Source organism: Nannospalax galili, unplaced genomic scaffold, assembly GCF_000622305.1.
Source record: "Nannospalax galili isolate Female #2095 unplaced genomic scaffold, S.galili_v1.0 scaffold979, whole genome shotgun sequence".
Taxonomy (NCBI): domain Eukaryota; kingdom Metazoa; phylum Chordata; class Mammalia; order Rodentia; family Spalacidae; genus Nannospalax; species Nannospalax galili.
In genome coordinates this window covers 1,659,337-1,687,189 of record NW_008343671.1, presented here as the reverse complement: position 1 = coordinate 1,687,189, position 27,853 = coordinate 1,659,337, and the positions used below count along the sequence as shown (strand labels likewise).

Here is a 27,853-nt window from a genome sequence, read left to right as displayed (position 1 = left end):
TAAAAAACCTGGTCTACATAGTGAGTTCCAGGACAGCTGGGGCTACAAGGAGACCCTGTCTCAAAAAATACAAACAAAAAAACCAAAAATAAATAAATAAATAAATAAATAAATAAATAAATAAATAAATAAATAAAAAAGCTGGGATGGCTCAAGGGGTAAAGGTTCTTGCTACCAAGGCTGACAACCTGAGTTTGATCCCCAGAACCCAGAATCCATAATAGTGGAAGGAGAGAACCAATAAGTTGTCTTCTGACCTCCTCACTATGGTACATACACAATAAATAACAACAAATGTAAAAAGAAAACACGCTCATATCTTTTTATCTGATCCTCATAGGAAGTCCATGAGGCCAAATAACATTCAGTATGAAAAGCTGAGACTCAGAAAAAATGGAAAAAGTGAAGGAAAAAAAGGTCAAATACTTCATGAGGACAGGATCTAGGACTGGACTTGTTTCCTTCCACATCCCACGTGCTTCGTATCCGGTCTTCCAAAGTCCTTGAAAAGATAAAGGCCACCATTCCTGCAATAGAGGCATTTCATGATGTCACAATGTTTTCCATAAACCACTGGCTTTCTTTCTTTTTCTTTCCTGCCCCCTCACCCCTTCTCTCTAGCCTGGCTTCTTACTGTCCTACAGCCTCAGTCTCCCAAGTGCTGGGATTATAGTAGTGTGCCACCATTCCAGGCCATGTTTGTATATGTCTTTTTTTAATTACTGAATGGACTGTCATGACTGCAGGCCTCCATTCTCACAGGAAAACTGAGACTTTATAATTCTGACAGACTCATGGGTCCGGGTTCTAATCAGTCTATGGTTACTTACTAGTGTGAGATGTTGGACAACTTAAAGGTGTTCTTTTTGAGGTGCAGGGGACTGAACCACATGCATGCTAAGTGCGTGCTTTGCCACTCAGCTATGTTCTCAACCTGTAAACTACATCATTGCGGGGGGCTCTCCCTATAGCACTAGCTGTCCTGGAACTCTCTAGGTAGACCAGGCTGGTCTCAATCTCCCTGAGATCTGCCTGTCTCTGCCTCCCAAGTGCTAGGGTTAAGGCATGTGCCACCACACCTGGTTTAAGTTAGATTCTTTAAGCTGCAGTTTTCCTATTTTTAAAATATAAATCATATCTAATCTTGGGAGTTTATAAATTGAAATGAGATAACTGTATGAAATCCAGGGCTCAGCATTTTCTCTCTCTTTTTTTTTTTTTTTCTTTAGACAGAATCTTACTGCATAGCTCAGGCTAGGCTCAAACTGATGATTCCCCACACACACCTTAGCCTCTCTTGGAGTGCTGGGATATCATAGTACTTCTTCCATCTTTAAGGCCACCTCTGTTTAATATATTGGAACTGATATGGCTCAGTAGTTAAGAGTACCGGCTGCTCTTCCAGAGGACCCAGGTTCAGTTCCCAGTACCTACATGGTGGCTAACAACCATCTGTAGCTCCAGTTCCAGGGAATCCAACACCCTCTTCCCACTGGGCATAGTGGCTTGTATCTTTAATCCCAGCTCTTGGGAGGCAGAAGCACGTCGATCTCATGCATGTCGATTTCTCTGAGATCGAGGCCACTCTGGTCCACATAGTAAGTTCCAGGCCAGCTGGGGCTACAGGGAGACCCCGTCTCAAAAAAGACCAAAATAAAAAAAAAATAAGAAACAACAACAAAAAAGCCTCAAAAACCATTTATTTGGGTGGGGAGTTGAGGGTGTATTACAAGGAAGAGCTCATGGGAATGAGTTCTAGCACAAAATCCATCCAGTGGAATTGTCTAGGGGAGGCTTATTGTTAAAGCCCCAGCTCACTCCAGTATCCTGATCAGATGAAGAAGCAAAGAAAGTTCTGTTCCTCTGAGTGCCCTGGGTAACTATGAAACACACACACACACACACACACACACACACACACTTCAAAGAAAAAAGTTAAATCTCAAACCCCAAACCAGCAAATCTCAGTGTACAAGTGCACAAACTGAGGTCACTTCATTGAACTTGCATTCTTAGTGAGCCCTAGATGATTCTAATGCAGGTGGGTGGGACATCAGAGAAAGAAAAAACCGGCTAGAACCACTAGAGAAGAGGCCCTACTCCAGGCCTTAGTAGGCTGCTCAGAGGCAACAGAGTTGGTACTTTAAATTTATATGCATAGCAGGCACTGTGCCTCTCCTAAAATGGCTTGCTGGGACTAAGAAAGAAGGCTCCATTTCCCGGCCATGTATCTTGTAATAGCTGGTCCCTTAGTTACACAAAGACCATCCAAAATATTGGAAAAAGTTCCTTCAAAGAGCCTGCTTGGTGCTGCACAGAACTCTTCCTTTTTAGTTTGGGAAATAGGAAGTTGTTTTATTCTCCATGCAAGGGAAGAGCACAACAAGCTGTGAGTGTTCAATAAAGGTACATTTAAAAAAATCTCACCAGCACTGGGAGGCAGAAGCAGGTGAATCTCTGCAAGTTCAAGACCAGCCTGGTCTACATAGCAAGTTCCAGGCCAGCTGGGATACAAGGAGACCCTGTCTCAACAAGACCAAAAAACAAAAAAATCTAGAACCCGAGTAATAGGTAAAACTAGGAGTCAGGAAGTCACTGTCTTAGTCCATTTGCTACTGCTGTAACAAATTACCTGATGTTGGGTACCTTATAAAGTAGTTTATTTGGCTCATGATTCTGGTTGCTGGAAGTTTCAAACAGCATGGTGCCAATGTTTTGGGAGGGGTTCACTGGCTGCCTCACAACCTAGTGACACTGGGGACCAAGCTTCTAGCACATGAATAATTCAGGGACAAATTATCATGTTCACAGCCCTCACATCGTAGCAATCTCATCTCTAGGGCAGTGTTTACTGAGTTCTGCTGTAATTTTCCATTCAGTATCTGTCTATTCCAAGAGACACTACAGGAACTCATTAGCCATCATCTTTGGCTTCTTCACCTCAGTATTATTTTTAAAAAACATCTCAGTTGGGCTGGCAAGATGGTAAAGGTACCTCACAAGCCCAATGATCTGAGTCCAGTTCCCTGGACTCATATAAAGGTAGGGGGAGAAAATGGCTCCACAAAGTTGTCCTCTGACCTTCACATATGTACCATGGCACATGTACCCACACGTACACATCACACATATACAATAATTTTCATTTGGAATGTATTAACTCAGCAGACCACTAGCTTCCATCAACTTCAAGGCTAAGAATGTCATCAGATAGCATCTGAGGCTTATAGCAGAGGTCTCCCCATTTTGCTGTGACCCACCTCTCTGATATCTTTATCAATGTTTTTGAAAAGAATTTTGATTTATGACCTTCTTTGTTCTGTTACTATAAACACTTCATGAAACTGTTACCAAGTTGGAACACGAATTTGGGGTGACCTAAATCTGTATTCCTGGGCTGTTCTGCTTACTGTCTTTTTTTTTTTTATTTTGTGTTTTGCCTAAATGTATATAAGTGCACCTGTGTTGTACAATGCCCAAGGAGGTCAGAAGAGAGTGTCAGATCCCCTAGAACTAGAGTTATGGACAGTTGTTAGCTGCCTTGTGGGAGCTGGGAATCAAACCTTGGTCCTTTGCAAGAGCAGCCAGTGCTCTTAACTGCTGAGCCATCTCTCCAGGTCCTGTTCTGGTTACTTTCTATTGCTGAGATAAAAAAAATAGACCAAAACCAACTTTTGAAGGAAAGGGTTTATTTGGCTTACAGCTCAAAGTCCACCATCAAGAGAAGCCAAGGTAGGAATTCAGGGCAGGAACCTGGAGCACAGACCATGGAGGAACACTGCTTACTGGCTTGCTCCTCGGGCCTGTGCTTAGCCTGCTTTCTTATACAACACAGGACAACCTGCCCAGGCGTGGTACTGCCCAAATCATTCAACAATGAAGAAAACATCCCATAGACATGACCACAGGCCAATCCAATAGAGGAAATTTCTTTCCACCCAGGTGTGTTGTCAAGTTGACCACTGAAGATTTCTAGCACATGGGCCATTGCCACTCATTGGTTCTAGAATAAAATATCTCCTATCCCCTTTGAGGTGAGAGTTGTGATTTTGTGTCAACAAGACATACTCTTTGAGGATGTTTCCAGAGAGTTTTAACTGACGGTGTCCACCCTGAATGTGGGAGGAATCATCCCATGGGCTGGGTCCAAGACTAATTAAAAATTGAAAAAGTATGTCAGCAAGATGGCTGAGCAGATAAAGGCTCCCTGGGATCCACATGTTGGAAGCAGTGATTCCCACAGGTTGTCCTCTGAATTCCACGTGCCCACACACAGACACATGTACATACATACATGCATATAAAATAGTTAAAAAGAAAAAAGGGGGAGGGGATGAAGGCAGCTAGCTGAGCACCAGCATTCCTCTCCCTCTGCTTCCTGACTGCAGACACAATGTGACCTCCTGCCTCATGCTTGCTGCTACGCTTTCCCCACCATAATAGGCTGTACTCAAACTGTGTACCAGGAAAAAACTCTTAAGTTACTTTTCTTTTCGTCACAACAAGAAAAGTAACTATAAATAATATGATGCCCTACTCAAAAGTCCAGTCTCAAGAAAAACAACTCACACAGTAAAATGTACTAAGGAAAACAGTGGGTTAAATGTCTTTGAACTCTGTTCAAATAGCCCTCAGGATAAGACTAGTGACTCCCCCACACTACTATTAAAGGCATCCACTTCCTTGCAGCCACACTATCCTCTCTCTGTGCTTGCCCACTGCCTCTCTTGCAGTGTATTTCAATAAATTCTGTTTTATAGGTGTGTCCCGGGGAAGCTCTTTTTACCACTGGTATCTTCAGCCGTCCAGACAGGTGGAAGTTTTCTAGAACTAATTTGCAAGCTCCTTCCTTTCCCTCCCTCTTCCTCTTCCTTTCCCAGGCAACCACAGATTAACTTTTTAATCCTCATTCATTAGGTTTTTTAATTGCCATGATTTTATGTAAATAGAATCCTTTATGTAGTGTGGATTATTGTTTTAATTTTTAAAAATTTATCTTCAGGGCTAGAGAGATGGCTCAGCTGTTAAGAGCACTGGCTGCTCTTGCAGAGGACTGGGGTTCAGTTCCTAGCACCCACATGGCAGATAACTCCAGTTCCAGGGGATCTGATGGCCTCTTCTGGCCTCCAAGGGCACTGCATGACATGGGTACACTTACATACATGCAGGCAAAACACTCATACACAAAAACAAAAAATAAAAAAAGAAGATGGTTGTTAGCCACCGTGGAGTGCTAAGAACGGAACCCTGATCCTTTGCAAGAACACTGAGCCATCTCTCCAGCCCCATGTGTATTATTATTTTGAAGGTAGAGTCTTGATGTGTTCTTGGGCTGATCTTGAATTCCTGGGATCAAGATCATCTTCAGTCTTCTGAGGAACTGGAACTTTAAATTTGTGCCACCATCATGCCCACCCCCACTTGTATTTTTTTTTTTTTTTTTTTTTTTTTGAAACAGGGTCTCCCTGTAGCCCCAGCTGGCCTGGAATTCACTAGGTAGACCAGGCTGGCCTTGAACACACAGAGATCCTCCTGCCTCTAGCTCCCAAGTGCTGGGACTATAAGTGTGCACCACTGTGGGAGATAGGCTTGAGTCTAGGGTGATATTGCAACTGTCAGGGTCATGTGGTTTCCAGGAATCCTGGCTCTGTAATCTGAAACCCAGAATGCTAATGAGGCATCATACCCTCTATTCTGTGATAGGATGTTAAGTCTGTTATGCTAATAGGATGCTAAGTTTGTTATGCTAATAAGGTATCGTACTTACTGTGCTGTGATTGGACCACTACCCTTATATAAGCTTGTGCCTTCCTGCAATAAACCAGACCTGTGTCACTAAACCTGGTCTCCTGTGTCTGAATGTGGCTCCGCTGACAGTCTCCTCACCAGCCAAGGGGTCCAGGACTGGGCAGAAACAACAACAACAGGAGGCAGCAGAGGGAAAACAAAAGAGCTGCCTCAGCACCAGGCGAGCAGAAGAGCAGCCTCAGCCCAGGGCAGGCAGAAGAGCAGCCTCTCCAGGCTGAGTGGAGGAGCAGCCTCGACACCCGTGAGAATGGAGGAGCGGCTGCCGCTGGTAGTGACCGCACACCACCATGCCTGGCAGTTGTCTTTTTTTATATAGTCTGTTATTGGGCCTGGAGCTCATTGAACAGCTATGCTGGCTAGAGAGATAGGTCCAGGGATCCACTTGTCTGTTTCCCCAGCTGCTGCACCGATCAGTCCTTATGCCTCAGATCCTCCACAGGTCGTGCCTTGCTCACGGAACCATCTCACCAGCCCCTCTCTTTAAAAAGCATTTTTAATTTTAATTTTTTATGGTATGAATGCATGTATGTGCCATGGCATGTGTATGGAGGTCACAGGACAACTTCCAGAAGTCAGCTGTCTCCTTCCACGGTGGGTTCTAGGGATTGAACCAAGGTTATCTGGCTTTCATGGCAAGCACTTTTGCCCACTGAGCCATCTCAGTAGCACCAATAGCAAAAGTGCACACACACACTCACACACACAATGTAATTATGTGGTTTTTAAGTTTACTTCCCCTCCCCACACAGATGATGTAACACTTTTCTGTTTAAAAGTCTGCAGTAGCTGTAGTACTTTTCTGTTGCTGTGATAGAAACACTTACCAAAGCAACTTCTAGAAGGAAGAGTTTATTTGGGCTTATGGTTTCAAAGGGGCAAGAGTCCTTCACAGCAGGGAGGCACTGCGGCAAGAGGTGGCTGGAGGAGGAGCAGATGTTAAGCCCTCACATCTTCAAGCAGGCACAGGAAGCAAGAGAGCATCAAGATCAGCAAGGCTTAAGAACTCTCTAGGCCTGCCTCCAGTGACGTGCCTCCTCCAGCATGGCCACACCTTCTAAGACCTCCCAAAATAGCACCACCAACTGGGGATACAATGTACAAATACTTGGAGCCTACAGGGTAAATTCTCATTCAAACTACCACAGTAGCTTAGCACAGGCCTTTGGTCCCAGCACTCAGGAGGCAGAAGCAAGGGGATCTCTGTGAGTTTGAAGCAAGTCTGTTCTACATAGTATATTCCAGGCTAGCTAGAGCTACATAATAAGACCCTGTCTCAAAACAAAACAGGACTGGAAAGATGGCTCAGCGGTTAAGAGCACTGGTTGTTCTCGGTTCAATTCCCAGCACTTACATAGCAGCTAACAACTTTTTGTAATTCCTGTTCCAGGAGATACAATATGATGCCCTCTTCTGGTCTCCATGGGTATTGTATGACTCAGGTGCACATACATACATGTAGGCAATACACTCATACACATTTAAAAAAAAGTATTTTAAAAAACAAAAATCCCTCTTCAATGGCTAATGAGGGCCCATAGGACAGAACACATGGGGTGTTATCTCTCCAAGGCCTCTGCACAGCCTGCTCCAGCTTCATCTCTTACCAGTCCTCACTAGCATGATCTGGTCATATTGCTCCGTTTCCACATCTCCCTCTCTGCAAGCCCTTGCTCATCTCTAGGCCTTTGTATAAGTGATTCCCTCCCTCTTCCAGGAAACCCTCTTCACTTGTTTAATGGCCACTCTTCAGATTTCATCTTAGACACCACTTCTAGCAGGGTACCTTCCTGGCCTGCAGTCAAAGAGAGTAGGTATTTTGTGCTCCCCTAGCATCCCAGGAAGTCCACACTCTAGTACTAATCACACTATACTATAACTATCTTGGCTTTTCTAGTAGGTAGGTTGTAAATTCCAGGAAGGTGGGGGACTTTGCCTGCCTTTTCACTAGTTTCTCTAGTGCCTTCCACAGGGCCTGAGGAATAGTAGGCACTCAATAAACAAATTACTATTAACAATAATGTGAGAACAAGTGTTTGAGAAGTGACTAGACATCATCTTATTGTGAGATCCATGAGACTAAGAATGTAAACACTAAGAATGTAAACACTAGAGTCCTGCCCAGGAGAGTAGCTGGTTACCCCTCAATTCCACCTGGTGGAGAAATCAGTGGCCTGCAGTCCTTCCGTTCCTCTTGGGAGTCATTTGGCTTCCTGGGGGTCTCTCCAAGGCTCAGGTCTCAGAGAGTTAAGCAAAATACCTAACACCCAGTAGAGAAGGCTCTGACCAATCTGAGGGCAGGTTGCATGAGTGGGAGCTAGGCCTAGAAGGGTCCCTGGTACCAAAGTTAGCCCTTTCTTTATCAGGCCATGTAATGGTCCTAGGAAGAACCATCCAGTAACATTTGAGTTTTTAACAGTGGTAAGGCCCGACAGGAACAAGCTCTGTCAACTTCTCTTCCCTTTGTTCTTTTCCTCCCCTAGGTTTAGAGTGAGAGGTGGCCCAAGGACTGTGTGGCTTCTTCAGCAGATGATGAAACTGTGATCCCCTTGGGGGGCAAAACAACAAACCGCTTGTGAAGTGAGGTGGAGCCCAGTCTGAATGCTGGTTCTGCACTGTGTACTCAGTTCAGGTGTTTAAACTGTTGGAAGTTCAGCTCCCTTATCCACACTACCTTGAGACTGCCAGACATCAAGAATGTATCTGGCATAGCGTCTGACTCATATAGTGGAGCTAAATAGATGAGAATTAAGATCAATTAGTAACAGAGTTGAGAACATAGCTAGCTAGTGTTATAAATATGTGTATATGTATTGTGTAGTGTGGTGTGTGGTATTATGTACTTATCGGTGTTGGTGTGTGCGTATGTGTGTGGAGACCAGAGATTGAGGTTTCTTTTCCCTATTACGCTCCACCTCTATTTGTTTATTTACTTATAAAATGTATTCATTTTAAGGGCTGGAGACATGGCTCAGCAGTTCAGAGCACTGGCAGCTCCTGCAGGGACACAAGTTCGGTTCCCAGCATCCCCATGATGGCTAACAACCGTTCCTAACTCCAGCTCTTTCCACCTACTCTTAATATAATGTAGACCGTCAACTTCATGGGAAGATAGCTACTTCCTTTAGCTCTGTCTCCACACTTGCTCAAAGAAAGGGCACAGTCCTTAAGGACTGCCTAGTTGTTAGTGCTGACTTGTGTGCACTTGAGCCAAGCACTTCCTGACAGCAGCCCCGCCCCAAGCCTCCGAGGGTCTATTTCAGGACAGCAGAGACGTGGCTTGGCAAAATAAATCTTTAAGATGCTGAAGCTTAAATCGGGCTTGGTAGGTCAGGAACGCGAGAGCAGACCAAGGTTTGGGGGACATATTTCAGGCACTTTGGAAAACTCGTAGAAAGCGACGTCCCCGAGGAAAGTGCCGCGGTGACTCACCTTGAGTGAGTGCGGAGGTGGGCAGCCGTTTCGGAGCCAGGCTCCGAGGCTCTGCCCTCGGGCATCCCAGAGAGGAGCTGGTTGGCAGACAAAACCTGCACGTACTTGCCCTTCCACACACCGGGCGCAGAGGCGAGGAGTGGAGGCCAAGGGCGTGGGCGAGGCCACTCGGTGGGCGGGGCCTCCCTGCAGAGCCAGGAGGCCCGGAGCAGGGGCGGGGTTTCCGGCCTCTGCGCACTCCGGCAGCTAGTGACGCCGAACGGACGATCGTCACGTGACACGGAAGTGACTCCGAACAGGAAGAGGACGAGAAAAATAACTGTCTGCGACGCGGAGTCGAAGCGGACCCGCAGCCACCATGAACAGCAAAGGCAAGGACGGGAGGTGGCTGAGGCGGTCGGGGGTCTGGCTGGGAGGCAGTGAGCGGGGTCCGGGTCCAGGGACGCCCGGCGCCCGGCTCCCGGGGACCTGCGCCGCGTTCCTCGACCGGCCGCGGGCCGCCGGGCTGCACCTGACGCCGGCGCCTCCGCAGCCCTCGGCGGCTCGCTCGCTCCCTCCCGGCCCTGGGGCCCATTGACTCTGTGGCGCAGTTTGGGGTGCAGGCTCGGGCGTGTGGCGGGGGGGCTTTGTCACGATGGGCGTCCGAAGGAGCGAATGGGGAGCTGGAGTAGGGATTTGGGCAGGCCAATGGCGGGCGGGCAGAGGCGGGGCACCGCGCTTCGGACCAACAGGCCGGGTCCGAGCTTAACTACTGAGGTGCCGACGCCCGGGGGCCTTGGGGGCCGTGGGGGCCGCAACGTCCCCAACGTCTCCTTCCCACTGCCCTGCGCAGTCCTCGTCCTTCGCTGGCAGGGCTAGGATTTCTCCCCGTCACTGTGATTGTGCCCGTGATTGCCAGAACACGATCGCTTTGACCTTTTCCCCCTCTCATGGTTCAATCCCATTCAGTCCCTTTATTTGGAAGTCGACCTTGAATAGGAATCTGTGAGGTAAATACTCAGAAACATCGGTACCCAGAGTCTAGACGGGTTACCGTCCAGCCCGTGTAGACAACCCAGAGCAGAAGGTCCCTGGACATACCTGCAGTCCAGAACGTCAATAACGGTTCCCCAGACCTGTCCTGCGTTGTGGAGGAACCTGAGCCAAGCTAAACTTTTTTCTTTTCCCTCCATCAGTATGCTAGTGGGAACAGCGCCTTTTCTGTCCAGTCAAAACCCAGCACCTTCCATTGTGAGGATGTAAACAATTCTTATTTTCTTGGCTCTAAGAAATCAGGTCCTATGTGTCAGTGTATATGTGCATGTTAGTGCTGATGCCTGCAGAGGACAGAGATATCAGATCCCCTTGGAGCTGGAGTTTTGGGCAGTTGGGACCTGCTCTGTGTGGGTGGTAGAAATCAAACTCCAGTCCTCTGGAAGAGCAATTTTGCATTCTTAGCAGCTAAGCCATCTCTCTAGCTTCCCCTTCCCCAAATTTAGTGGCTTTGTACAGCAGACTTTTTTTTTTTCCAACACAGCCTACCTACCCTGTGCAACCTCCTGGGAATCCAGTATATCCTCAGACCTTGCATCTTCCTCAGGCTCCACCCTATACAGATGCTCCACCAGCATACTCAGAGGTACTGCAGTTTGCCAGACTTTAATACTCTTGGACCCCCATATTCAGTCTTTAAGTCTGACTTTACAAATAGAAAGATGCTTTATGAATAATCTAAAACATTGTGTCAGCAGTTACTGTTGGAATTGAGAGTGTATTATCTGATCATGTTGTTTGGCACGTGCTGAAATTGAGTTTCTATGCCTTGAGCCTAATATTAACTATAGCAGCAAATGATCCGGGAGAATATTGTGTATCAGTGAAAGCTTGTGTAACTCACATCTTCACATGAGAAAAATTAAGAATAGACTCTTGGATCACACATGATGGTACAGGTTTGTAATCCCAGCACTCAAGAGGCTAAGGCAGAAAGATCCTGAGTTCAAGGCTAGCTTGGGCTACATAACCAAACCCTGTTTCAAAAACCAAATAAGGGCCCAGTTGTGATGGTGCATTTCTTTAGTCCTAGCACTTGGGAGGCAGAGGCAGGTGGATCTCTGAGTTTGAGGCCAGCCTGGTCTACATAGTAAGTTCCAGGCCAGCCAGGGCTAGTGAGAACCTGCCTTTAAACAAACAACAAAACATGGGGCTGGGGATGTAGCTCAGTTACTAGAGTGTTTGTTTAGCATGCACAAAACCCTGGATTTGATCCCCAGCATCATATAAACTGGGCGTTGTGGCACAGGTCTGTCATCTCCAAACTCAGGAGGTGGAGGCAGGTGAATCAGTTCAGGGTCAGTTGACTCATTAAAGAGATTTCAAATAAGAATGTCATAAAGTAACATTTTGCCTTTTCTTCTGCTTCTTTTAGCTCTATCGCCCAAGCTTTGTTCATCCAGGGGCTGCCACAGTCCCCACCATGTCAGCTGCATTTCCTGGCGCCTCTCTGTATCTGCCTATGGCCCAGTCTGTGGCTGTTGGGCCTTTAGGCTCCACAATCCCCATGGCTTATTACCCAGTTGGTCCCATCTATCCACCTGGCTCAGCAGTGCTGGTGGAAGGAGGGTATGATGCAGGTGCCAGATTTGGAGCTGGTGCTACCGCTGGCAACATTCCTGTGAGTATGACCTGAAGCTTAGCCTGTAGTTTAGCTTTTTGAAATGACTTCATATTCATTCTCCCTCCATCCCTGGATTATAGTAGCCAGTGTTGATGCAACCATTGGCATCTTTTAGGCAGAAAGTAGCTGTGAGGGGCAGGGCAGAAGTATGGCAGGTGAGCAGCATCTGACACATTCACTAGGCTTTCAGTTAATCAGTCATTTGTTTTTTGGCCTAGTGAAGATAGGGCTTGCTGTTTTTCTAGCTCTACAATGGACTGGTCCATTAATGATCCTTATTGAGTCCATAAGCATTTGATACTTGTCTTGAGCATGGTATTGAACTAGGAATCCTGAATACATAATCCCTAGTGAGTAGCTTTTGGAAAGACAGTAGGAATTTAGTTACAGGTCCTCCAGCTCAGTGTTCACTGTTGGGGATTTGTTGCCCACATGGTCCTTACAGAGGCCATCTGCTTAGGAATCATATGCCAAAGGTGAAGTTGGAATGGTGTCGTTGTTTTTCAGTATTCCAGTGGTCCATTTAAAAACTCTGTGGAGTGCTGGGGTAGCTCAGTGGCAGCAAATATACTTAGTATGCATAAAGTGTACCGCCCCCAGCCCCCATTTAAAAAAAACAAAACACAGTATAGACTACCTAGGGATCCTGTGTGATTTTTTTTTTTTTTTGCCATGGACTATGGTGAGGATGTTGGTTGGGAGTGGCTCTCCCCTGAGAGAGACTGGGCCTGGCATTCATAGGCTTCATCTTGAAGCTGGCATATTCTGAATGATAGATAGGCTTCCTTTCCTGTTTGTGTCTTTAGATTCACAGACAAGGTTGACTTTCTATAGATCTCAAGTTGGTGCAGAATTAAAATGTTGGTTGCCTGGTGTGGTAGCACATGCCTATAATCCCAGCCAGGGGAGGCAGAGGCAGGAAGATTGCTATGAGTTTGATGACAGCCTGGGCTCCATAGCAAGAACTAGGCCAGCCAAAGTTATACAGTGAGGTCCTGGCCTTAAAAAAATAAGTTAGCCGGGCGTGGTGGCGCATGCCTATAATCCCAGCACTCCGGAGGCAGAGGCAGTCGGATCTCTGTGAGTTCAAGGCCAGCCTGGTCTACATAGTGAGTTCTAGGACAGCTGGGGCTACAGGGAGACCCTGTCTCAAAAAGACCAAAAAAGAAAAAAAAAAAAGTTAAAAAGTTACTGGTTGGCACATTGCCATCTTCTTGAGCGGCATCTGCTTATCATGTGTCCCTGTCCCTGTACCCACTCTGCCTTGTCTTTTCCTTCCAGCCTCCGCCTCCTGGATGCCCTCCTAATGCTGCTCAACTTGCAGTCATGCAGGGAGCCAATGTCCTTGTAACTCAGCGGAAGGGAAACTTCTTCATGGGTGGCTCAGATGGTGGCTACACCATCTGGTGAGACAGCACGGCCACCTCTGCCGGGAAAGACATCACATACTTCAGCACTTCTCACGATGTAACTGCTTTAGTCATATTAACCTGAAGTTGCAGTTTAGACACATGTTGTTGGGGTGTCTTTCTGGTGCCCAAACTTTGAGGCACTTTTCAAATTTAATAAGAAACCATGTAAGGGTAGCAGTACCTCCCCAAAGCATTTTGAGGTAGGGGAGGTCTCCATTCATCAAATGAATGTGGATGAAGCAGTCCTAAGGATCTTCCTTTAATTCCTCCGGAGTAATACTGTACCATACTGGTCTTTGCTTTTAGAAATAAAACATCAAATTAGGTTTGGAGGGAACTTTGATCTTCCTAAGAATTAAAGTTGCCAAATTATTCTGATTGGTCTTTAATCTCCTTTAAGTCTTTGGTTTATATTACTCGTTAAATGAAACACGTTAGTTGTCTGCCTTTTCCTTTTGGTCTTCTGCCCCCTGTGCCCCCGTCCCTAGTCTTCCATCCCCTCCCACCAGTCTCCATTGAATCAGTGGTGCAGCAGAAAGCCAGTCAGACAGACTTCCTTCTCTCCCTGCGCTTGTCCTACTTGCCATTTTCAGACTCTTTGACAAGGATCCTCTGCCCCCATGCCCTAAGCACAGACCTAGTTTCTTCAGCTTTTGTATTTCTTCAGTCCAAAGTGAAGGGTGTGTTTGGACCCTCCTCATAGATGTCTCTGCATCACCAATCTAACCCACGTTTCCTTTGGTGCCAGAAAAACAGAACTTTAAACAAAAGATTTCAGTGTAAACGGTTCCATAAACGTTTCTTTAAATTATGATGGGCAGGGAAGAACGTGCATGACAAAGGCTAGCTTTAGAGCCAAAAGAACAGGCGTTTTCAGATCAAAAATTACCATTTTCTGAGTGTCTGATACAGCCACTCAGGGCTTCCAAGAATTCCTAACTGGGTTAATAGGGTCATGCTGTAAATGTCTCACTAGAAAATGACTTGAGTCCAGTGAAATCTCCTTAGGATTAATATTTCAGGGATCCTTAATATTTTGACTTTTGTTTTCTGAAATTGGATTTTATTTTAGCTTATAATTTCAGTTCATCTAAATCTTGTGTCCTGTACATGTGATGTTTGACTGTACCATTGACTGTTATGGAAGTTCAACGTTGTATGTCTTTCTCTACACTGTGGTGCACTTAACTTGTGGATTTTTTATACTAAAAATGTAGAATAAAGACTATTTTGAAGATTTGAATAAAGTGATGAAGTTGCATTACACCTCACTCCAGGCCTTCTTTACTTAGCATGTTTTTAGATTTCTTCATCTACACCATGTCTTCTGTACCCTACCCAGGATTTAGCAGGTGCTTCTGATGTTCTGTTGTCTGATGATGCAGGTGTTCAGGGCTAGATTTGACTGTCTCATTAGTTCCACTCAAGATGCTACATTTTGCTTCACTTCACAACCTAAGCTCATCAGCTTCTGGGATTCAGAATGTAAACTCAGGGTCCCTGGTTTCCCTCACTTACTCTGAGGTTTTGATTGAGGAAAATGTCTTATAAGGTGTATACTTCCGGGTGATCTCCAGTTTCTCCAAAAGTGTATGTGGAAAAATACTGAAAACAAGCCAGGCCTGTAATCACATTGCCCTGGAGGCTGAGGAAGGGGTACTGCCCAAAGTTTATGCCAGTTTGGGACACTTAGCAAGACTGTCAAGAAGAAAAAAAAATCCCCACACAAAACAAAAACCAAACCCTTGAAAACTCAAGGAATCTATACTGCTGACACTGGTTCCTTAGCTCTTGGCTCTTAGTGGGCTTGAATTTGGACAGGAGTTTAATAACCTCAAAGAAGGCTAGCTTAATTCAAGTTAGAGTCTAAGAAGCTAACAATTTATATCAGTGTACTGTTTCTTTTAAATACAGCTCATTTTGATAGTTGGTTAAACCTAAGAAGCTTCCTGGGTTGAAAAGAACTTTTCCTGGTGGTAGACAAGGTGGCCACATTTTCCTGGCTCCCTCTTTGAGCACAGGAGATCTGAGAAATTGTAGGTCTTACCAGGATGGAGACCAAACCAACTTCTCTTTCTAGTCTGTTTCTAATGATGCTTCTATGGGACAAGCTTCTTGGATCCTCCTTGTTTCAAAGTAAGATAGTTCTGGGAACTTATGGAACTTCCCTTAAGAGTTACTACTGTGAGCCGGGTGTGGTGGCGCATGCCTTTAATCCCAGCACTCAGGAGGCAGAGGCAGGTGTATCTCTATGAGATTAAGGACAGCCTGGGACTACAGGGAGACCCTGTCTCAAAACACAGAGTTCTTACTGTGAGATAACATGCAAAGAAGTTAAACAAGCAAGAGAAAATGCCGTCAAAGTGTAAGCAAAAATAAGGCAAAATTAGTTTTCGAAGAAAATCTGACTTTTATAGTAAGTTTAATTTGGACAGAAACAGTGTAAGTATTTGGTTGTGGGAAATGGAAGAGCTCAGATTAAGGGATGTGGCACATTTATGAGGAGGTAACATTTGCAGTCTCCTAGCCATCCTAACCTGGCTTTTTCCTATGATGTCCAGCCTCTGGAAAGACTCTGGGTAGCCACATTGGGGCTATCTATCATTAAACAACCAGGGAGGGGACAGAGTAGAACAGCTGGTGACCTTCCTCCCCACCCCCCCCTTTCCAACATGTGGAAGCACATACTGAGGTATAGCCATGCCTTGTTGGTCAGTTATAAACACTAGCCTGGCTGCAGGTATCATAAGCAGCTTTCTCCATATCCCTGGTCTCTGGAGCCAGTGATATTGGCAAGGCTATATCCTGACAGGTGATTGGATTTGCCTGTGTCAGTCAGTGCCACTCACTGATTTCAGATGAAACTTCCTAATAAAGAGTCAGCGTTAGCACTGGAGCCAGGAATTAGGTCCTGGTGGTATGGGATCATTAGATGAAATACTCCTCTTTCTCTCTGCCCTTGGCTGAGTCACTCTCCATCTGGAGGATGGCGCTGGGCTCGCCTTCTGCTGGTTCGTAGGTGATGTAGCTGCCTTTGTTCTTGTACAGGTAAAAGAAGATCAAGGTCACGACTGAGAGCAGGGTGAGGAAGACCACGGTGATAACAACTTGGAAAGGAGAGGGAAAATGGGAGACATGTTTCAGGATTGCAGGTGTCTTAGGAATTCACTGGGCCCCCTGAATTAGGCTGTTTCCTCACTCTTTGTAAGGATCATCTTGTGCTAGTTACTTAGCATCCACTTCCAAGTCCATGCTCCCTACTAAACCCAGCTTCCACAGTGCACTGTACCCCAGCTGTCTTGGCACTTCAGCTAAGAACACAAGGCTTTGATTCTGAAAAAACTCAACTTCCTCCTAAACCAGTTCCTGATGATTGTGACAGAAACCAGGAGGGAAATAAGAAATAGCTTAGATACAGTTTCCTCACCCACTTAACAAACCACACATACCCTCTTCCCAACCACTGTACTCCAGCTTAGTGTCCATATGCACCAGTGCCTGTACATAGCCACTCCCACCCTAGAGCCTCTGCATCTTTCATAGCTCTGTGTGTGTGAAAACCTACATGCCAGAATGAGACCAGAATGGAGTTGGTCCTAGATGTGGTTTTTCCTGTGTGGGGAAATCTTAGTGGTCACATTGAGTTCCAGGCTGTCTTGGAAGCAAGATGATCTCTGAGCCCAGAGGATCCTGTGGGTTTGGTATGCTGGCTTTCTTACCCGCAATGAGTGCTGTGCTGGCCTCTTGAGCTTGTGGGGACAGGGTCTCAGTGACCTGCAGAACTGGCGTAGTCATCAGTTCTGGAGCGGTTAGAAAAGTTGAAAAGGAAACGGTGAATTCTTTGTCTTCTACATGCCATCACGCTACCTTCTCTGGTCAAAGTTCACCACAGAGTTGGACAGATTCTCATCAGTAAAGAGGGAGTACTCCTCTTGCAGAGGACCCAGATGTAATTCCCAACACCCACATGGGGTAGCTCACAACTCCCTATAACTCCAGCTCCAGGGGATCCAATACCTCTGAATTCTGCAGGAACCTGCACTCACGTGCACATACATATAATTAAAGATAAAATCTTGAGAAAAAAAAAGTTCAGTGGGGGCTGGAGAGATGGCTCAGTGGTTAAGAGCACTGGCTGTTCTTGCAGAGGACCCTGGTTTGATTACCAGCACCCACATGGCGACTAACAACTGTCCTTAACTCCAGTTCCAGGGGAATCTGATGCCCTCTTCTGACCACTGAGGGCACTGCACAAACACGGGTGTACTGCCATACACACAGGCAATATACTCATACACATAAAATAAAAAGTGGGGACTTTTGGCTGGGCATGATGGTGGCTGCCTTTAATCTCAGCACTCAGGAGGCAGAGATAGGCAAATCTTTGTGAAGACTGAGGCCAGCCTGGTCTATATAGTGAGTTCCAGGCTGGCCAAGCCTACATAGTGAGACCCTGTCTCAAAAAAAAAAAAAAAAATCAACAAGGGGGTGGGGCTTTTGTTAAGTATGGTATGGCACATCCCTCTGGATCCCAGCACTCAGGAGGCTGAGAAAGATTGTTGGTTCAAGGCCCTCCTATGCTATATAGAGTTCCGGCTAGCCTGGGCTTTATAGGGAGAACATGTCTCAAATAAATACAAAACAAACAAGAAGAATGGGGGTTTTAAAGCTTGATGTATTAGTTTTCAAATGTGATCTCTATCCTTTACAACCTGCATGACCTGGAGGTGGGGGGGAATCACCTAACCTCTGCCACCATCAAATGCAGAGGGGAAAGAACAGAACCTACTTTATAGGGTTGTGACATAGTAATAAACTAAGGATACATCATTATCAGGAATGTGTGTTTTTATATAGATGAGATCAAATACTCAGTATATCCACATGTATATAAATTTATATTACAGAATCATAATTAGATTTTTTAATGTTCTACATACTTGTGTATGATATGTGTCTGTATGTGTGTTCATTCATGGATGTGGGCATGCACATACCGTGACGCACATGTAGAGGTCAGAGGACAACCTCAACCATTCATCCTCACTTCCCTCCTTATTTGAGACTGGGTCTCTTGTTCACTGCTGCCTGTGACAGGCTAGATGGCCTATGAGCTCCAGAAGATTCTTTTGTATCCTTCTCTCACCTCACTGTAGGAACACTGGGATTACAGACACATGCTACTGCGTCTACCTTTCCATGGGTTCTGGGGATCTGAACTCCGGTCCTTGTACTTGGGCAGCAAGCACTTTACCCATTAAGCCATCTCCCCAGCCATATGTATTATATACAATGATTATTTTAAAATAATGAAGTAATGTTTCTCCCTTACCAAAACCCGTTTACTTCTAAGGTTGGGCTCTGTGCTTTGAAAGATTCGAAACATTTTCTACCCAGAAATATTTCCTGTATCCTATCCGATGTGGGTTGGCTTATCCTTTGAGCTCAAGCTCAAAGTCCCAGCTAGAGTCATTATCCAGAATCAGGCCATTACTAAACTGTGGTCTCCCTTTAAATGTTTCCACAGGAGGTCAGGAAACCTTACCCCCCCAACCCCCCCAACCCCCTGCCTTTGTTGTTTCAGATGGTCTTACTAGCCAGAATCCCTAGAACGCAACATGTAGACCAGGCTGGCCTTGAACTCAGAGAACTCTGTCTGCCTCTGCCTCCAGAGTGCTGGAATTAAGGACTTGCATGCCACCAAACATTTTAAGTAGCGTTTTCACTTAACTGTTCAAAAAGATAAAAATTAGGTAAAGTTTCTGAATGATAAGGGTGTCCTAGGGAAGACAGCCTGGCCAACCCTGGAATCATTCACATTTCTCCAATAAATAACAACTGCAAGCCTGGTATAATGGCTCATACCTGTAATCACAGGCCTCAGGAGGCTGAGGCAAGGGGACTGCAGTGAATTCTAGGTCAGCCTGGGCTACAGAATGAGATGCTGTCTCAAAAGAACTTAAAACCAAGTCCAGGCATGGTGGCACACACCTTTAATTTCAGCACCCAGGCAGCAGAGGCAGGCATATGTCTAAGTTGGAGGCCAATCTGGTCTACAAAGTGAGTTCTAGGCTAGCCAGGGCTACATAATGAAACCTTTCCTCAAAAACAAACGAACAAACAAACGAACAGAAGCCTAAAAACAAAAACAAAACAACATCACCACCATACACAGACAAATCCAAAAACTCCCCAAAATTAAAAACAGAAAGAAGGAAAAACAAATCACTAAGCCAATAGTATTTGTGATCTACCTGCTTTGCCAGGGGCTGTACTAGACACCCTGGGGATAGAGCAGAGCCCAGCAGACAGAGTGAGCTTGGCAGAGGTTACACTCTACCATGCCCCACAGGTCAGTTCTGAACTGCAGAAACTGCAACAAAGGAATATACTCCACCCTCAGAAGGGCAAGAGGCAGAGGGGCCTGATCTAGTCTTCCAGTTGGGAGTGATTTCCCAAGGAAGCAAGATTTGAATGGTACTGAGGTTGGGGTTGGATGGGGCTATTGTAAGTAGAGAGAAGAGCCTAGGTCAAGGGCACAGCAGAAACATGATTCCAGAACAAGTGACAGCACATCAGCCACTGTGAGCTGGTGCTAAAAGCATCGCAAGTGTTGAGGGGTCTTTTCACACAGGCCAACAAGGATTCTCATGAATCTGCATCTCCCTGGTCCCCTAACAGAGAGCAGAGGCAGGTTACTTCCCTGTCCCAAGGCCAGGTCCAATCCTTCTCTACTCTTTCTTTACAAGAGATAGTGTACACTTGGCCACCTTGCGGCCTTAATTCATTTTTCTGTTCTTATTTTATGTATTAAATTTTAGATTACATTTTAAAAACTATTTTATTTATTTTTATGTGTCTGAGTGTTTTGCCTGCACTTGTGTAAGTGCACCCATGTCATACAATGCCCACAGAGGTCAGAAGAGGGGACCGGCTTCCCTTGGAACTGGAGTTACAGTTGTTAGCTGTCATGTGGGTGCTGGGAATCAAACCTGGGTCCTCTGTAAAAGCAACCAGTGCTCTTAACCACTGAGCCATCTCTCTAGCCGAGAGAGAGAGAGAGACAGACAGAGAGAGAGAGAGAGAGAGAGAGAGAGCGCGAGAGTGAACGAACATGTGGAGATCAGAGGACGACTTGTAAGAGTCAGTTCTCTCTTTTACCATGTGAGTCCTGGAAATTAAACTCTGGTGGTCAGGCTTGGCAGCAAGTGCCTTTACCCACTCAGTCATCTCACTGGCCCATTCTCATCTGTTACCCATGGGAACTAAACTAACCCATGTTGCAAGGCTATTGTGTGAATAAAGTGAAAGAACACCAGAAGAGCTACGAGGTAGCTCAGTTATAGAATGAGAGACAGACAGACAGACAGACGGACGGACAGGAGGCTGAGTGGTTAAGAGCACTTGTTATTCTTACAGAGGAGTGGAGTTCAGACACCCATGTCAGGCGGCTTACAACTATCTGGAACTCCAGCTCCAGGGAATCTAACTCCTTCTAGTCTCAAACACTCACAGGCACACATATGCATGCACACATGCGTGCACGCACACACACATACACATACAATTTTTTAAAAATACCTTTAAAAAGAGAGGGTGAAAGAGAGTAAACTGAACTATATATTAGTAGCAGACACTACTTCAACCCCTGGAACACATGAAAAGATGGAAGGAGAGAACAGATTCTACAAAGTTGGTCTCTGACTTCTACATGTATGCTGTGGTATACACACACACACACACACACTAATGATAATGGTAATATTCTTTGAGATTTGCCATGTGTCCTAGTTTGTTTCTCCATTGCTGTGACAAAACACTCTGACCACTACCAACTTGGGGAGGAAAGGGTTTATTCAGCTTACATCTCCTGGGTTCATCAGGGAGCCCAAGGTAGAACTCAGGGCAGGTACCTGGAGGCAGGAGCTGAAGCACAGGCCATGGAGGAACTCTGCTTACTGGCTTGCTCCCCTGGACCCTGCTCATCTTGTTTTCTTATGCAACACAGGCCCACCTGCCCAGGCCTGCCCAGGGGTGGCACCACCCACAGTGGGCTGGGCCCTCCCATATCACACAATCAAGAAGATGCCCATAGGCCAGCCCAATGAAGGAAATTCCCCAATTGAGGCTCCCTCAATCCAGGTGTGTCAAGTTGACACTGAAGCTATCCAGCACACCATGGATGGTAGCTTACATCTGTAATCTTAGCACTCTGGAAGCTGAGGCAAAATGATCTGAAGGTCAAGGCCAGCTTGAGCAACATAATGAGTTCCAGGTCAGCCTCAGTTATATAACAAGAAGACCCTGTTTAAAAAACAAAAAATCATTTAGGGTGACTGTTTACATGTGGGTGACTCTATTCACATGCTTAAAAGGGAAAGTCACTCTGGCTTTGAAGTCTTCTCCAGCATATTGGGTGACTGACTTAGAGGAGATGATGATCATCATCATTCTATAGATCTGTAAAATGGGAGGTGTGCTACACAACTCCTCAGATGGCTGTCCTGATCCTCACCCTGTGCACGCTTGTATGTGTGCCCCCTGGTGTGTGGGGGCACCCCCTGGTGTTCGTGCCCAGCCCAGCAACTTGCTTCTTACAAACAGACTAAAAGGAGATTGAGGCAGGACTGCCCTGAGTTCAAGGGCCAGTCTGAGTTACATAGTGAGTTCTAGGCCAGCTTGGGCTACAGAGGGAGACCCTGTCTCAAAAAATTAAAACCAAACCAAGGAGCTTATGGGCATAGGTTGAAGCAAAGCTAGTCATAATCTAATTACTCTTTACCATGAACTTGTTCATAGGCTACTGGCAAATAGCAGGAGATTGAGAGTAATGTGGAAGTCATGTTGGTTCATACACAACTTCTCCAGTTTTAATATTTGATGTGATCAGAAGTATCCTTACAACTAGAAAACATCTTAATAATTCTGGAAGACCTTAAAAATAAAATGCAGCACAGTGCCTTCTTCTGATGCAGATTTTGGCTGTTTTCCACTGCTGAAAGCTATCTAGTGAAATAGTAAATGCAGGTGACAAAAGTGCAGAGAAATGTAACCTCTGTTCCAAAGCAATGGTAGCAATGGTCAATGAAGAACACCGGCCCTACTCTGATGTGTGTGTGTGTGTGTGGTGTGTGTGTGTGTGCGCACATGTATATGGTTGTGTGCACCCATGGAGGTCATAGGAGGTTGTTGGATGTCTTACTCTCTACCTTATGCCCTTGAGGCAGGGTCTCTCACTGAACTGGAAGCTTGCTGACTCAGCTAGGCTAGCTGGCCAATGAGCTCCAGGGAATCTACCTGTCTTCACCCCTTCTCCAGGCATTGAGGTTCCAGGCATGTATCACTCTGCCCAGTTTTTTATGTGGGTGCTGGGGAGTCAAACTCGGGTCCTCATGCTTGTACAGCAAGTGCTTTTACCCATGGAAACATCTCCCCAGCTCCCCTTACTTCAGAGTTTTTTTTTTTTTACTTTTTGAGACAGGGTCTCTAGTTCACATTGGCTTTAAACTACCCAAGAATGACCTTGAATTTCTGACTCTCCTGCCTCCACTTCTGGAGTGCTGGGATGACAAGCATGTATCCCCTGCTTTGTTTTTATGCAGTGCTAAGGATCAAGCCTAGTGATTCGTTCATGCGATTATTTGATTGGATGGTCTCTGTGAGAAGTGAGAAGTCCCTGGAAGCTACAAAGAGGAACCTTACAGCCCAGGGGTAGCTGCAAAGGACATACTAGGGACTCAAGGTTCCAATACTAGTGGAGATTTAACTTTGTCAACATTTTTTATTGAGGTTGTTACTGTATTTATTGAAAGTTTGATTACAAAGTCCCAGAAGTACCTCATGGTCTGCCCCAGTCCTCTTTTTCTTAGAAGTTCTCTTATTTTCAATAGTGTGACTTCAGAATGTGAATCATTTAAAAAATGCACATAAAGTTTCCTAGCAGACATGCCTAGGTTAAAGGCTGCCAGAGACTCAGAAGAACAGTGTCAGGAAGCTTTGTGCAGCTCAAGGTGGCAGGCAAATCACAAGGACAATTTTGAAAGTGTTGTGTTTGGAATAGGAAAAGGAAGGTCTGTGAGGCGGGATGTGTGGGCCTGAAGGTGTCAGGTCAGAGGTGAAAAAGAAGAATTCTGTCTTGGTCTCCTATCAAAGAGAATGGTTTTTATACCAGGGTACAGCAGGAGTTCTGGGGACATGAGGAAGTGAGCTCAGGAGAAGAGAAGTCAAGCTGGGCATGGTGAAGCACAGGACAGTAATGCTAGCACTTAGAGGAGGACTGTGAGATGAGTTTGAGGTTAGCCTGGGCTACATAATGAGACCTTGTCTTCAAATGAGGAAGAGAAGGGAAACAACCCAAAAAGCACAAATCTAAAAGGAATCCAGATGAATGATGGCCCAGGGCACTGGCAGAGCCTGTAACTGAAGTCTCTGATGATAATGTGGGCAGATTCTTCTAACCCAGATTTCTGCTGGTAATGTAGGGATTCTGAGACAGAGAGGCGTGCCCACTATCCAGAAAGGCTACAAAGGATTGAGCCTGAAGAGCCATGGAAGGGGAGGAGGTGGTTATAAGGAAGTGCTGAGCTTGATGGGATTCCCCAGGTAAATTCTGAGTGAGCATTAAGGCCTGCTTTATGGCCTTGATGGTGAGACAGTGAACACTAGGAGATAGGATGGGAACACTAAGAGGACATCATTCCAGCCTTCCTGACAAGCTTCATAGCGTGTTCAGAGTCAGATTTCAGGTTTGTAAACAAAGAAATAAAAATTAAGACAGGAATGATGGGGCACATTTATAATCCAGGCTGAGGCAGGAGTATTGCTATGAGTTTGAGGTAACAAAGTGATATTCTGTTTCAGTTTGTTAAAAAAGTCCCCAGCTGGGGGAGGTCCAAACAGTGCCTCCTGTCCGAGAGACAGACCTGGGGGCTGTGCGCTGCCTTGTGTGTCGGCCTCCTGCAGACCGGCTTTTTCAGTCATTTACAAGCAGAAAAGAGTTGAAGTAAAACTTTGCTAATTCTGAAAAAAAAAAAAAAAGTTAATTCTGCTGGCCTGGTAGTATGCAGCTTTAATCCCAGCGAGGCAGGCGGCTATCTGTGAGATCCTGGTCAGCCTGATCTACCTATGTAGGGAGTTCTAGGCTAGCTGAGGCTACAGGGAGATCCTGTCCCAAAAAACCAAAAATTAAATAAATAAATAAATAAATAAGGGCTGGAGAGATGGCTCAGAAGTTAAGAACACTGGTTGTTCTTGCAGAAGACCCGGGTTCAAGTCCCAGCACCCAGATGGCAGCTAACAACTGTCCATAACTCCAGTTCCAGGGGATCCGATGCCCTCTTCTAACCTCCGTGGCATTGCATGACACAGGTGCACTCACATACATTCAGGAAATACACACATACACATAAAATAAAAATAATAAATAAAATTAAAAATAAATAAATGTTAGTTAAAAATATACCTACTCTATAAATCCACTGCAGGGCTGATGAGATGGCTCAGTGGGTAAAGGTGCTTACTACCCTGTAAGCACCCCGTAAAGGTGTCTGTCTGTATGCCCAACAACCAGAGTTTGAACACCAGAACATGCATAAAGGTGGAAGGAGAAAACGGGCTCCACAAAGTTGTCCTTTGACCTCCATGAATATGTCATTGGCACATGTGCCCACACGTACTTATATACACACTCAATAATTAATTCACTGAAGTCCTAATACTCAAAAAACTGAGGGAGGGAATCAAGAGTTTGAAAGTCTAGGCTACATAGCAAAATGCTGCTTAAAAAAAAAACAAAATAAAATTACAACCTCCAAACATACCCCACCTCCAAATCCTACCTTCACAGGTCCTCTATAAATTAAATAGAGGGGCTTGAAAGATGGCTCAGTGGCTGAGTGCAGGTACTGCTCTTGCAGAGGTCCTGAGTTCAGTTCCCAGCACCCATGTGTGCCAGCTTACAACAGCCTATAACTCTGGCTCTAGGAGATCTGAGTACCTCTTCTGGCATCTGTATCATGTGCACATACCCACAAACAGACACACACACATATACACATAATTGAAATTTTTTAAAATGAGGGGCCGGAGAGATGACTCAGTAGTTAAGAGCATGGCTGCTCTTGCAGAGGACCCAGCACCCACATGACAGCTAACAACAGTCTGTAACTCCAGTTTCAGGGACTCTAATGCCCTCTTCTGACTTCCAAGGGCATTGCATGACATGGGTGCACATACATACATGCTGGCAATACACTCATACACATAAAATTAAATTAAACAGAACTACCATATGATCCAGCAATCCCATTTCTGAGTATATACCCAAATGAAACATGGTCTGAAGGTGATGTCAACTGATGTTCACAGTAACAACAGGTGAGACAATCTCAGTGTCCAACAGCAGGCAGATGGATGAATGAAATGCAGTGAGTACATACAATAGCATTCTATTCAGCCTTAAAAAGGAAATTCTGACGCATGAATTCCTACAATGTGGATGAACCCTATTGTGAAATATGTCAGGCACAAAAAGACAAATATCAGTTAAGATCCCACTTACACTGATGACTAATCAAATTCACAGGGACAGCAAAGAGTGAAGAGAAGGGATAATGGGGAACTGTTTCATTTCAGTTTGGTAGTGTGGCGGTTTGAATGAGAAATGCATCCCTTGGCTCAAATATGATGAGACGTGATCAGTGGGCGGTGCTGTTTAGGGAGGGTCTTAGAACCTTTAGGAGGTGTGTTCTAGCTGAAGGAAGCATGCCACTGGGGACCAGCTTAGAGATTCATATTCTTGCCCTACTTTGCGTTTCTCTCCCTCTGCTTCTTGAGCATGCTTGAAGATGTGAGCTCTCAGCTTTCTGCTCCCCTGCCTCTCCTGCCATGCCTTCCTGCCATGATGGACTCTAAGACCTCTGGAACTGTAAGCCCAAATAAACTCTTCTCTCTGTAAGCAGCACTAGTCATGGTGCTTTATCACAGCAACAGAAAAGTAATAAAGGAGGTGATGATAAACGCATAACAATATGAATGTACTTAAATGCTGCTAGACTGTCACATAAAATGGGGCTGTGGGCATACCTCTGTGTATAATGCTTGCCTAGCATGTGCATGGCCCTGGGTGTACTTTCTAGAAACACACCTACCCTATGATTTTACCACAATTTAAAGAAACCCTCTTTTGGGGGCAGAGATGGCTCAGTGGTTAAGAGCACTGGCTGTTCTTACAGAGGACCTGGACTTAATTCCCAGCATGAACATCCACTCGGTGGCTAACAACGTCTGTAACTCTAGTACCAAGGAAAGCCAATGCCACCTTCTGACCTCTGTGGGCATTGCATGACATAGGTGCACTTACACACATGCAGGCAATACACTCAAACATTTAAAAATAATAAAATTAAAAACCAAAAAAATCCTCTTTTGGAGTTGGAGAGATGGCTCAGCAATAAAGAGCACTGGCTGCTCTTGCAGAGGACCCTGGTTCAGTTCCCAGCACTCACATGGCAGCTAACAACCATCAATAACTCCAGTTCCAGGGGATCTGATGCCCTCTTCTGGCCTCTGTGGGCATTGCAGGCAAAACACTCATACACATAAAAATATGTAATATAAGCTGGGTGTGGTGGCGCACGCCTTTAATCCCAGCACTTGGGAGTCAGAGGCAGGCGGATCTCTGTGAATTCAAGGCCAGCCTGGTCTACATAGTGAGTTCCAGGACAGTTGGGCTACAGGGAGACCCTGTCTCAAAAAGACCAAAAAAAAAAAAGTAATATAATTTAATATAATGCAATAAAATATTTTTTCTTTTTGAGACACTCTGTAATATGTAATTTTTTTTCATTTTTTTTATAGCCCAGGCTGGTCTCAAATTAGTGATCCTCTTGCTTCAGCCTCTTGATTTCTGGTATTATAGGCATGTATTACTGCCTGATTTATATCTGGTATGTGTGTTTGGAGAGGATTCTGGGAAAGAAGCATTCCCTACCCACCCATACTACAAAGGAAGGCCCATGGAAGAAAGGTAGGTTCTGCAAAGAACCAGTGAGCCTGATGGTATTAGGGCAGGACAGTTAAATCAATCAATCAATCAATCAGCCAATCAATCAGTCAATCAATGGAATACGAAAGTAGATGTTGATCCAGGATATGTGGAAAAACAAGCAGGGGCAGGGGTTGGGTGTGAAAAGATTTGCAATTTTAAACAAGGTGGTGGAAGAACGTTTTCCTGAAGTGACCTGACTGAAATCCCAGAGATGCTGTAGGAGGCAGTCCTGCAAACAAGAGGGAGAGGAAAATTCCAAGCAGAGGAACAACAGGGGCAAGGTAGTGCCCACAATGTTGGAAAGCTCCTGGGCTAGGCCTGTTAGAGGGAGGCCACTTGGTGGGAGTGGCAGGAGAGAGATGAAGTCAAGAAGCAACAACATAGGCTGTGTGCTGCAGTAAGGACAGCAGCTGCCAGTGTGATGGGGAGCTTCTATGGGTTTCTGAGCAGAAACTGAGAAGATACACTTTAGAAAGCTTTGCTGTGCCTTATAGTCTCCTA

The 27,853-nt window shown here is 45.4% G+C and overlaps 2 protein-coding genes and 1 long non-coding RNA gene across 6 annotated transcripts in view; 1 reads left to right on the top strand and 2 right to left on the bottom strand.

The window, feature by feature from the left end:
• LOC103739612 overlaps positions 1-9,386 on the bottom strand; it is a 13,088-nt gene extending 3,702 nt beyond the window's left edge. Inside the window, exons 1-2 of the long non-coding RNA XR_003850600.1 lie at positions 9,238-9,386; positions 427-527 (exon numbers count right to left, since the gene is read on the bottom strand). This is a non-coding gene — a long non-coding RNA (uncharacterized LOC103739612). The remainder of the gene's footprint in view (positions 1-426; positions 528-9,237) is intronic.
• Positions 9,387-9,471: 85 nt separating this feature from the next.
• Dazap2 (DAZ associated protein 2) lies at positions 9,472-14,576 on the top strand. Its single transcript, XM_008840008.3, has 4 exons — positions 9,472-9,612; positions 10,742-10,855; positions 11,645-11,890; positions 13,175-14,576. Exons 3-4 carry the CDS (start codon positions 11,693-11,695, stop codon positions 13,301-13,303), a joined length of 327 nt encoding a protein of 108 aa, XP_008838230.1. The 5' UTR covers positions 9,472-9,612; positions 10,742-10,855; positions 11,645-11,692; the 3' UTR covers positions 13,304-14,576.
• The window catches only part of Smagp (small cell adhesion glycoprotein), a 23,669-nt gene continuing 9,587 nt past the window's right edge, over positions 13,772-27,853 (bottom strand). For all 4 annotated transcript variants that reach the window (XM_029566879.1, XM_029566878.1, XM_017799859.2 and 1 more), the window contains exons 3-4: positions 17,025-17,105; positions 13,772-16,412 (exon numbers count right to left, since the gene is read on the bottom strand). In XM_029566879.1, the coding sequence (XP_029422739.1) occupies positions 16,234-16,412; positions 17,025-17,105 (260 nt within the window). In that variant the 3' untranslated portion in view covers positions 13,772-16,233. The remainder of the gene's footprint in view (positions 16,413-17,024; positions 17,106-27,853) is intronic.

Coding starts and splice junctions, on each gene's coding strand:
- Dazap2 (XM_008840008.3), top strand. CDS start 11,693: ATGTCAGCTGCATTTCCTGGCGCCTCTCTGTATCTGCCTATGGCCCAG. Junction 11,891..13,174: donor CTACCGCTGGCAACATTCCT/GTGAGTATGACC, acceptor TTTTCCTTCCAG/CCTCCGCCTCCTGGATGCCC.